Source organism: Drosophila navojoa, chromosome 2 (genome assembly GCF_054131105.1).
Source record: "Drosophila navojoa isolate 15081-1374.11 chromosome 2, UAZ_NAV_1.0, whole genome shotgun sequence".
NCBI lineage: Eukaryota > Metazoa > Arthropoda > Insecta > Diptera > Drosophilidae > Drosophila > Drosophila navojoa.
This window is the reverse complement of record NC_142890.1, coordinates 4,887,226-4,898,763: the sequence shown is the minus strand read 5'-3', so window position 1 is coordinate 4,898,763 and position 11,538 is coordinate 4,887,226. Positions and strand designations below refer to the sequence as shown.

Here is an 11,538-nt window from a genome sequence, read left to right as displayed (position 1 = left end):
TTAATTTGCTTTTATCTTTTGTTTTGTTTTTCGTTTTTCTCTCTGAAACATTGAAATTGACATCTAAGTCATTTTGAATGATTTCATAGGGTATCCTCTTTTGTTTTTTTTCCTTATCAATGAAATGTTTGCGTTACGGCGGATGTACGTGAAGGATCTGTGTGTGTGTGTGTGAGTTAATGTTGTTGACATTGAACCAACAGCTGTCATGGTCATAGCCACTCTACCACCAAGTAGCACCGACTCCAGCACCACCCGCAGTTGCATCTGCTACAGCCGCATCCCCGGCAGAAGCTGCGCTTCCGTTGAGTCGTGCACACTGCTCCGCATCACTGGCTATGTGGAGTGCGTTCATGTTTTGCACAAATGCCTCGAGTACCACGTTCTCGTCCGGACTGTAGGGCGAGGTGCGCTGGCTGTGCGGGCTGCGACGCAAGAACTCATTTAGATCGCTGGCCACGCTGGCGGGCTTGGAGCCAGCCGCCGGCTCAAAGTCATAGCCAAACGGATCCTGCGCCGATGTCGGCGGCGGCTGTGATAAACGTGGCATCATGTTGCCTTGCACAAACAGGTGGGTGGAATCTGCAACGAATGATGTTCATAAGTAATTCGAGGATTTAATTCAATTTGGGGACCAACCACTGCCGTAATCGGAGGCCACATTGTCGCAGTAGCTGTTCGCCTGCGATTGCTGCTGCTGCTGCTGTTGCTGCTGCTGTTCGTAGGCATTCGCTGAGCAGGTGCGATTGCCAAACACGGTTGTTATCTCCACATGATGCGGCGATGGCGATGCATTGTTGCGCGTGAAGTTGGACTCCGATATGTTGTGTATGGAGACCTATAAGCAAGTAAATGTGTAAGTCAAATCTTCAAGCTCTCAATATTTCTAATCCGAAATTTAAAATTAAACAATAAATATTTTCCTTATATGCATTTGCTTACTAATAGCTCCTTTAAATCGATCCGATTCACAACACTGATTATCGAATTTAATATTTTACACAAATTTCCCATTATATTCATTACATATATATATATTAAGTTTCCCATTATGGGAACATGGGAACAGCTGAAAGCTAAATGAGTAGGCTAATAAGAAGTTTATGCTGCTAATCAGATAGGTGTAAGCTATTGCTTTGACATTTTGCTTTCCAATTGGAGCTCTGAATCTCATTGAAATAATTTCTTAAGCTGATTCAAATATCACAAGTGTAAAAGAAAAAGAAAAACCAATTCAATTTGATTGTTTACGTTAATACATTATTACGTTAACAAGAAATCCATAAGAGCCCACACAGTTTAGTATAATTTCATATCAAATGCATTTAGGACGAATAGAATGAGAAATATGAGGGCGACATTTTATGGAATGGCACATAGCCCTTTCGAAACATATTCGCTTGAGTCGGCCAGAGTGGCTCACAGGAACGCACCTCGTTGTTGAGATGCTGGCCCGGTATCAAATTCTTGAGGAATGCCGCATCGTCATAGCGAATGACGCCCGTGTTGGGTATTCCCTCCAGATAGGAATTGAAACCGGTGATGGTTGGGGGCGGCGAATCGTCGCCACAATTATGATGCATGTGGCAGTCTCCTGGGACGGCGCCGGGTCCGTTGCCACCACCACCAGCACCAGCACCACCTGGGAATACCTCGAAGCCATTGTAATAGCTGGACTGTTGGTATTTCTCCTGCAGCGTGGAGCCCGCCGGGCCGGCACCAAACTCCGATGTCGGTTGGCCAAAGCTCGACCATTGGCTCGATGCGGACGAGTGGTTGTCTTTGGTCTTCTGCTTCAGCTCGCTGCCAATGGCGGACAGACATTTCTGCGTCTGTTTCGGACGGGCAATGACGGCCGCATCGCCCACCAGACGACCCGGACTACTGCTGGTCATGGGAACATTTGTGTAGCTAATACTGATATTATTGTGCGTGTCGACCATGCCGCCGCAGGCGCTGAGGCCAACACCACTGCCACTGCTGCTGTTGCTGCTGCCGCCGCCACTGGCTGAGCCACTGGAAAAGTATGAGAAGTTGGTGGGGGCAGCCGGAACTGGTTGGGAGGTGCTGCTGCTGCTGCTGCTGCCGGGCGTGACAACCAATGGTGGTGACGATAGCTTCTGCTGTGTGGCACGCGCCGCCTCAGCCACCGCCTCCTGCGGCGTATAGTAGTTGACATTGCTGCCAAACTGACGATAGCCGCCCATGGCCAGTCCATTGGTTACGGCCTGGTGCAACGCCGGATTGCGTATGGTAAACATGCCGTTCTCATTCTTAATAATCGCGGCCGGTTGGTCCATTGGCAACGAAGCGGCAAGTGGCAGACCAGCGCCAAAGGCTCGAGCTGAAAAATATGTAATTTTAGTAATTTTTCTCAGAGACATTTGCATTTTTTACCTGGCGGCATGGGATTGGGATTGGACAGAATGCCAGCGGGCACGGGCCCATTGTTCACGCCCTGGTGGAACATCGGATTGCGCAGCGTTATAATGTTGCCACCCGCGCTCGCCTCCATAATGGGCGCCGTGCTGAGCACATGCTGTGCCTGCTGCTGCTGCTGCTGCTGGTTGTCCGTGCCAGAGCGCTGCTTGTGTTGCCCCTGGCTGGCCACGGGGCCACTGCCAGCACCACTGCCGCCCGACTTGCCACGATTGCGGCGACGTCGTCTCGACGACTTGCCACTGGCACTGGCCGCAGCAGCGGCGGCAGCCACATTCACATTCCCAACGCCATTGCCAGTGCCAGTGGCATTGCCGTTGGCCGGCACTGCCAGGGGCTGGCACTGGTTGCGGGCACTGGAGCGCGGATTGGCCTCCACCATAATGACGCCACCGGCGGAGTCCATGCCCGTGGCATTGCCCGCATAGTAGCTGCTCATGAGATGTGCCTGTTGTTGCTGCTGCTGCTGCAGCGAGAGTTGCTGCTGTTCCGCCAGCGGTTTGGAGAGCTTGCGTATGGATTCGCTCTTCTGGCGCAGCTGCTCGCTCTTGGCCGGATCCACCTTGGTAAGCGTTATGCCCGGCGGCAGTGATAGATGCTCCACCTGGACGCCACGATTCAGCTGATCCATGATGCTGCAATTGGGCTGCTGCATCTGCTGTTGTTGTTGTTGCTGCTGCTTGCCGGAAGAGCCGCTGCCAATGCGCAGATGCTGCATCTGCTGGGTCAGTGTGCTGGCATAGCTGCCGGCATGCGGCGGCATTGGCGGCGGTGGTATGGCAACTTCGTTGGGATTGAAATAGCCCATGTGACTGGGTATTCCCGAGAGATCCTCTGGAAAATCATACAGATACGAATTGAGATTGATATTGAAATTGGGATTATTGCCAGACGTCGTCATTGAATTGTAATAGATTTTACCCTGCTTCTGGCCACGATGTCCACGCTTGCCGCGCTGCGAACGCTTCGAGGTTTGGCCGCTGTTGCTGCCACTGCCGCAGCTCTGCTCAGCGGTGATCGAGGAGCAGGTGCTATTGCTGTTCGCATGCGGCAGTTGTTGTTGTTGTTGCTGCTGGCTTCCATTGGCTGGCTTCGAGCGTCCACTGCCGCCACGTCCTCCGCGCGACTGCGCTCCGCGATGCCCATTACCGTTAGCAGGCGGCGGGACGCTCTGCAGCTGAGCCTGCGCCTGGGCCTGGGTCTGGGCCTGCCCTTGTACCTGGCTGGACTTGGACTTGCGTGTGCTGGCATTCGATTGCGAGTCGGACGAACGCTGCGATGGATTCTTAGCCTGCGCCGGCTGCTGTTGCTGCTGCTGGGACGTTGATTTACGCTGATTGGGAGCAGCAGCTGATGCGGATTTGCCCGACTGCTGCTGCGACTGCGGCGGCTGAGCAGCTGCTTGGGTACGCGCGGCCTCATTTTTGGACTTCTTAACAGGCGCCGCTGCTGCTGCCGCCGCCTTCTGCTTGGAATTTGGCACAGCTGCCGCCGCTGGCTTGGATGCAACGCTCGTCTTCGGCTGTGATTTCACAGGCTGCGGCAATGGCGGGTCTGCAGCATCCTCCGACTCGCTGCCTGTTTCCCACTCGCCCTCCGAGGAGTCGAGCAGGTGCAGTGTCTTGAACGGATTGTTGTCCAATTGACCCTCATCCAGTCGCGGCTTCAAGCGTTTGTGTTTTTTAACTGGCTCCGGCTTTGGTTCCGGTTCCGGTTCCGGCGATGGCTCAGGCTCCTTTTTGGGCGGCGGTGCTTCGGCCACCGTTTTGTTGGCATTCTTGGACGCCGCCTTTTTGTTGGTCTTCGGCTTGATGCTGCACAAGGAGTTCTCGCGCGTGTTGACGGCGCTGCTTTGCGGCGTCTGCGACTTGGAGCTGGTGCCCGATGTGGAACTGGAAGCGATAGGAGCCGCCGCTGCCTTTTTGTTTTGTTTCTTGTTCTTTGCTGTCTTAGTTGCCTCTAGCTCAGCAGCAGCAGTTGCTGCAGCAGCAGCAGCAGCCGCAGCCGCAGCGGCGTTCGCTGCCGCCGCTGCTGCTGCTGCTGCACGTTTAGCCTCCTTTTTCCTGGCCTTGGCGCTCTTCTCCATCACAGGTGGCGCAGCCGGAGCTGAGCTCTTTGGCGCTGGCTGCGCTGGCGGCGCTGAGGCCACCATATGACCATTGACAAACGTGTAGAGCAGCTTGTCCTCGTCCGGCGAGCTGCCCTTGGCTACCACGGTCACCTGCTGCTCGCCACTGGCGTGCGGCAGCTGCACACGACGTATGGTGACGATGCGCTTGGATGGATCAGCGGTTATGGCATTGGCCGATATGGCGGCGATCACGTCCCGCGGCAACTGCTGCTGCTGCTGCGGCGGCGGCTGGGGCGGTGCATAGCACATGGGTGTATGCGGTGCCCCAATGTGTGGCGGAAAGAATGCGGCAGAGCTGATAAAGTTGGGATAGTGTGCACTGGCTGCAGGTCCAGCCGCAACCGGTGCTGACGGTGGTGCTGCTGCTGGGGCTGAGGCTGGAGCTGGGGCTGGGGCTGGAGCTGGTGGCCGGGGAAAGTTCTCCAGATGGGGTAGCCCCCCTTTCAAGATCTCATCGAGCTGCGCTAGCTTGGCCATTTGCTGCTCCTTGGTGGGCAAGTAAGAGAATTTAAATTCGCTGTTGGCCTGCTTTATGGTTGCAATCAGCTCCAGGATGACCGACTCCACCTTGGCCTTCGCCCGCTGCAGGTTCTTAATGTTGGTCTCCAGTTCGGAAATTCGTTTCTTTTCGCGCTTGCGGCCGCCAGCAGCCGTTAGGGTTCGCATCTCATATTTGTCGATGAACTCCTTGAAGTAGATGTCGAGGAATTGACGGCGCAAATCCTCCAGTTCCCTGATGCGTTTCTCCTCCTCCTTGCGCTGCTTCTGTTTGGCTTTCTTGGCGGCCTTCTTGGGATTTGACGTTTGCGGCTGCTGTGGCTTGCCCTCGATGAAATTCAACGTCTCATTAATCCAACGCTTCTGGTCCCGCTCGCGTGTATAGCTGCCCAAGAATTCCGCGAAGTCCTGCATCATCTCCTCCTTGCTGTAGCTGTTCAGATCGGCGGGCAGGCTGCCGGCGCTGCTGCTGCCACTACCACCGCTGCCGCCTCCAGCCGCATCCGTATGCATCTGGATGCTCTTGCACAGACTGTCCAGGCAGAGCAGACTATTATCGCCATCCTCGATGTTGTCGCCAATCTCATTGAGTGCCGCCGCGGCGGCAGCAGCTGCTGCAGCCGCTGCCGCTGCAGGCATTTTACGTGTGGCCGCCTGCACCTGCGCCGAGGCAACCACCTTGAGTGTGGGCGGCTGCTGAGTGGTCGCCGGCTCCTGCTTGCGTCCAGTTGCAGTTGGCTCCGCTTGCGCCTTGGCCACTGTCTCCTGGCTGCTCTTGCTCTTGCGATCGTTGACAATCTGCGTGAGTTTCTTGCGCAAGCGATCGCGCGTCTCGTTGAAGCGCGCATGATTGCACTCCTTCTTGACACGCTTCTTCGAGTGGTTCTCCTTGCAGGTCTCACCAATGTCCGCGTAGTCAGCACAGCCTATCGAACAAAGAACAACAATGTTAAAGTATATTCCTTACAATATATTTCATGAATTGCAGCTCACATTTACGCATCTTTTCCTTGCACTTCTTAGAGTTATTCGAGTCGTTGCCGGCGCCCGGTTGCGCCGGATCGTTTAGCTTTGATTTGCCAGAGCCCATGCTGGTGGTGCTATCTGGCTTTCCACGTTTGCTGAATACAAAAATTTTGACAATTAATTATTCAATATGTGTATACTTCTGGAGTTACGCTACTTACATCATTTGCGAATCGTGCAGCTTCATCAGATGATCCACGCCAAATTGCATCTTATCAATGTTGGCGTCGCCGAGTGTGAAGCTGGTGAAAAAGAAACCAATTGGGAGTTAGGAAAATTATCAGGCAAATACTAGTTATATAGTATTCAATACAATATTTAGCAAAGTGGCTCGTTTTGAGGGAAGCCAATTCAATTGTGCCTAGTTACACGTTTAGCAAAGCCTAGTATGATGATTTTGATTCTGATTGATTATCGATTTCATCTAACTTTTATAGATTATCGATTTCATTTGACTTTTATTGATTATCGATTTCAGTTGACTTTTATTGATTATCGATTTCATTTGACTTTTATTGATTATCGATTTCATTTGACTTTAATTATCGATTTCATTTGACTTTAAACTAAGTAAGCCATGACAAATGAAATGGTTTTTATGGTAAAATATATATATACTATATATATAGCTGGAGATATCGATAATATATCCAATTCTCTGCATGCATCATGCGTTCATCGTATATTTATTTAACTATGATATATGATATTGCTTGGATTCAGACGTCTCTGACATACAAACTGTTTGGCACTTTAGTGATTCGGAGACATTTGCACTCATACACGTGTGATTCGGAGACATTTGCACTCATACGCGTACACACGTATCTAATGTTTATTTAATTAAGTTATATCGACTCAGCCTTTTCTGATTTATATATAAACTGTTTATATACAAGAATACGGAAACTCATTAGCATGTAAGCAGATCGACAACAACAACTAAATAGTGAATCACACTACTATCATATTAATCTTCAGTGCACCAACATTTGATATCCTTAACCCTTATCATTAGCATATTCATTAAATGATAAACTTACTCATCAGTAATCTTGAAGGGCGAATAGCTGAAATGGAAAATAGCATCATTAATAATGTGTCACAGTCCATATAATACCATTACAACTCACCCAATGACCTGGGCCAAGAACTGCTCGAAGCGGCCATCGTCTTTGTCGCCAACCACGCTATTCGGGCGCAATCGCAAATCGCCTTTGAGTAGCTCCAGATGCCTAAAGTCCGTGGCCGTCGAGTTGAACTTGACAAAGAAATTGGCATAAATGGACAGCACGAAGGTCCAGTAGGTCTTGTAGACATAGTGCTGGTTCTTCAGCTCCTGCAGCTCGGCGGGACTGGGCGCCAGCTTGCGATTGAAGAACATCAGCGATGGCAGCGTGGTGCGCAGCTCCTCGCGGGAAAACGACAATGGCTGGAAGCAACGCAACAAATGCTTAGTCAGCGGCGGCGACAGTTCATTGGCAAGGATCTTGCGCGCCAGCTGGCAAGCGGAGACTCGGCAGTTTTCGCCGCAAAAGTATTGCGGCTCGACGCTGTCGTAGCGATAGCGTTTGCGCGTCGCCAAGTGCTGGAACACAGCCCATGCCACGTGGTAGGTGGTGCGCAGAGCCGTATCCATCTCCTGACGCCGCAACGTCCCGCCGCTCGACTCCTCCTTGGTGACAGCGACAACAGCATCGGACTGACTGCGCTGCTGTGCTGCAGCAGCGGCGCTAGTGCTAGCTGCCATGTGGTGTTTGGCCTCATCGCTGGTGCAGGTGCTCAGGATTTTCGATTTCATTAGCTTGGCGTCCTTCTCAACAATGCCGAGTGTTGTGCACTTGGCACAATGGCCGGCTTGTCGCGGCATCAGAGGTGTGCCAGCAATGGAGCAAGTGATGCATTTGCAGTTCCTGAAACAATGAGGGGGGAAATGCTTAGAGCGAAATGTTCCGATATTTTGAAAATTTTCCATAACTTACTCATTATGGTATTCCAGCATCGCATTACACTTTTTGCATAAGTCCTCGTGCACCAGCTTATTGGGCGGATCGTAGAAACCGTCTGGCCATTTGAGCTTGGTGAACGCCATGATGTTCTTCCAAGCCAGCTGACGATCGACAATACGCTGAAAATCTATGAACTCATCATCACTGATATCCGGCAGCGAGAAGGAGGTGGCATCCATAACGACCTTATCAAATATGTTATACACATCGAGTAGGCCCATGCGACGATCGTGCTCCGTAGGCGACAAGTTGAACTTGTTTAGCTCCACCCAAATGTCCGTCCAGCGGCGCTCAATGGAGTGCATATGCTCATCGAATAGCATATAGCGTTTAATTAATGCCGTTGTCTGGGTCGAGCCCTCGCCCTCCTTCAGCGACAATATGCATGCGAGCATGGTGTCGCCCAGCGGATTGAACACATGTTGCTGAAAGAGACGCTGGCACAGTAGCACCCAGGAGAGCTTGAACTTGCGCAGAAAATCATTCTCGAAAGCGAACAGACTTAGCGAGATCTTCTGTGAGATGCAGTTCAGATCCGAGTAGCCGTCCAGTAAATCTAATGACAGAAATGTGTGGAAAGTATTTTTAACATATAACTAATGTACAAGTGTTTTTGTTTGTTTTACATGCAACAACAATTAATTAATTAATCATTATCTTTAGGTAGTTTACTCTGAGTACTTTTCCAGTTATAAGTAATCGATCTAGGTTATACAATGTAAGTGCTTTGATAACTAATTTTTTCTAGCCGTGCAGCCTTGTGGCAGTTATTTGGTGTTTGTTATTTATTTATTTGTTATATTGGCTCGGCTATTTATGTGAGTCGTTGTAAACTGTTAGAAACATGTGAAATGGGATTCTAAGCACTTTTTTTTTGCTATACAAATTATAGCTACAGTTAGTACTACTCTTAACATTCACATGTTAGTAAAAAGTAAAGGAAAAGCAATCGAGAGTTATCACTATTCATCACTTTTTTGTATATATATGTTAGTAAAATTTCGGTTGGACCTACATGTGAGCATCTTTTCGGCAGATATCTTTTCGTTCTCCTGCACGTTTTGAGCAATTTCGATCATGCCCTCGGAAAATGCCTTGACAATGCACTCAACATTATAGGCGAGTATTTGTAGCAGCAGCATTGGATTGTTGGCCATCAGTCTGTGAAGTGAATGTCGCAATGTTTATTTCGTATCAATTGGATATTTGTATACACGATCGTACAAACAATTATATCAACTTACATGGCGCTGAATAGCACTAATATCATATTATCAGAGATCGCAGTATCATCAATAAAATCCAGATATTCGGCATTTTTATCGTAGAGAAATCCGCTTGTAATCCAATAGATTTGCTTATTGGACTCCAATAGCTTCTCAAATTTGTTGTAGGCAGCATCGTTTCTATAAATATAAATCAGAATTGATTAAATTACATGAGCCCATATACCGATTGGCTTGATTGATTGAGACTAACTTTAACATGGGACTGTATGCCTTGATTAGCACATCGAGCAGCATGACGACCATGTGGGCAGCCTTGAATTGATCCATCATAATGGCCATGATGGTTTCGCGATATTCGAGACATTCCTTGCAGGAACAAAATGTGAAGAACTCCTCCTTTCGATGCTTCACAAATATCAAGGCAAGATTCTGAAAATAAAGCTGCAATGGATTAGGTTTCAGCATGACAGATTCATGACAATAGTAGCACACCGTAATTGCACGCAGCTGTCCGTCGGCATCCCTCAATGGATTCTTTGGATCCTCCGAGAATAAACGCATATTCTCAATGGCCATCTGTGAAATGGAACACATTTATTTATGATGGTGCATTTCACATTAGCTTTATCTACTTACCAAATAAGAGCGCGTCTCATCGTTTGGATCCTGGCTTTTCGACTTACACTCGTGTAGCAGCTTATCGCTTAGCTCCATTTCGATTACATTGTCTTCGCGCAGGCTCCATTGCATGAGTGAAACCACCTCCTTGTAGACCACATCCGATTTGGGCGCTGGCGCGTATGGATCAAACGGCGGCAGCGCCAATATCGTGTGCAGCGTATTTATGATGTTGCCTTCGGGAAAATTAAGCCGCTCCAACAGCTGACAGGGCGGTGGTGGATTGGGTTTGCTGCTGCCATTGCTTTTGCCCGCATGATGTTTAGATTGGAGGGGCAATGGCTTGTTGGCGTTGAGCGCCTCTCGCATTGCGACCAATGCATCACATTTCATTGCTATTGAGTCGCCACAGATGCGCGGCGTGGCCGCGTCAATGGACATTTTCATGCTCACATGATAGCAAGAGGCGGCATCCAGTTCACCATTGACAACGGCCTCGGCTGCAGCCACAACACTCGCATCGATGTTGCTGGCACGGGTTTTGGCTTTGGCTCCCTTGGATTTGTTACTGCCGCTGCTCCCGCTGCAACTGGGACGGGCATCGTCCTCGGTGCTGCAACAGTTCATGCAGGTTTTTGTTGTTGTTGCGGCTGCTACTGCTCTTTCGGAGTCTGGCACCTGTAACAATGCGGTAGCGGGAACTGACTTCCTGTACGTCAATGCCTTCTCCACTTGTTCAGCCATCTTTATTTATTTGATTAAATGAAATTTTTCGATATCTTTTTATATATCGTATTCTTTTCTATTTATGTTTTTATTTTTGTTTCTTTTGTTACACACTCTTTGCAACATTAAGCCACTACGACAATCGGGCTAAAACGCAGCCAGGGCTTTCGCGTAACAAAAATTTGAGTATGCGCGACGCATTATTATACAAATCACAGATGCACTTCCGTGGTGGAGACACTTTCACTCGCCTCGTCTCGGACCGACCGTCGTTTTCGTTGCTGTTGCTGTCGATTGCTTGTATGTGTGTGTATGTGTATGTTTGTGTGTTGTGTCGAAGAAGTCTCTCACATACAGCAAAATGAAAAGAACGCAACGCGTTTTTTCCCAAAACGCGCGCGCCGTCAACGAGCTGTGCGCGTTTCTTGGCGTTTGACAATTTGATTCGATTACCTTGATACGCTTTTAGCCTAATTGGACTGCTGTGCAGTTATGTATATAGATTTATTTAACAAGTGAAATGTTTGGGTTTTTTCGTTTTGTTTCGCTGGTCGTCCGTTCGGTGCAATTGCAATTTTCTGCCTTGAAAGTGTGTGAGCGTGTGTGTGCATGTACGTGAGCGTGTTTGTATTGGCTCAGCGTTGCACTGCTTTCGATCAAACGGAATAATGGTGTATCGGCGATATACATACACAGTAATATGTGTGCATTATCGATAGACCAGTATTGCGCACAAGCAGGTGCCGCTAAGCCAATGTGAAATGTACAATATCAAAATGATTAAATATCCTATATTTTCAACATGATGCTATTAAAACAAACATTGAATTGAAGTAGGTATAAAAGATCTTAATATATTTAG

At 49.1% G+C, this 11,538-nt stretch overlaps 2 protein-coding genes across 3 annotated transcripts in view; both read right to left on the bottom strand.

Annotated features, from left to right (window-relative positions):
- Nucleotides 1–11,538, bottom strand: part of LOC108652464 (uncharacterized) — a 35,852-nt gene that overhangs the window by 15,774 nt on the left and 8,540 nt on the right. The gene's annotated exons all lie outside the window — the stretch shown is intronic.
- On the bottom strand, nt 5–11,317 carry LOC108658623 (uncharacterized). Of its 2 annotated transcripts, none has more exons than XM_030383441.2 (15): nt 9,969–11,317; nt 9,825–9,908; nt 9,583–9,773; nt 9,348–9,509; nt 9,119–9,264; nt 8,077–8,659; nt 7,228–8,007; nt 7,138–7,164; nt 6,256–6,336; nt 6,062–6,189; nt 3,361–5,994; nt 2,398–3,273; nt 1,434–2,344; nt 640–838; nt 5–582 (listed from the first exon to the last, which is right to left on the bottom strand). In XM_030383441.2, exons 1-15 carry the CDS (start codon nt 10,692–10,694, stop codon nt 224–226), a joined length of 7,887 nt encoding a protein of 2,628 aa, XP_030239301.2. In that variant the 5' UTR covers nt 10,695–11,317; the 3' UTR covers nt 5–223. The 2 variants fall into 2 exon arrangements, with proteins under 2 accessions (XP_030239301.2, XP_030239302.2); XM_030383442.2 differs by having other exon boundaries at nt 9,583–9,761.

Excerpts from the sequence above, each read along its gene's own strand:
- LOC108658623 (XM_030383441.2), bottom strand. The coding sequence starts at position 10,694 with ATGGCTGAACAAGTGGAGAAGGCATTGACGTACAGGAAGTCAGTTCCC. Across the intron at positions 6,190-6,255 it reads CTGCACGATTCGCAAATGAT|CAAACGTGGAAAGCCAGATA; the intron begins GTAAGTAGCGTA and ends TTTTGTATTCAG. Across the intron at positions 3,274-3,360 it reads ACATCGTGGCCAGAAGCAGG|AGGATCTCTCGGGAATACCC; the intron begins GTAAAATCTATT and ends ATGATTTTCCAG.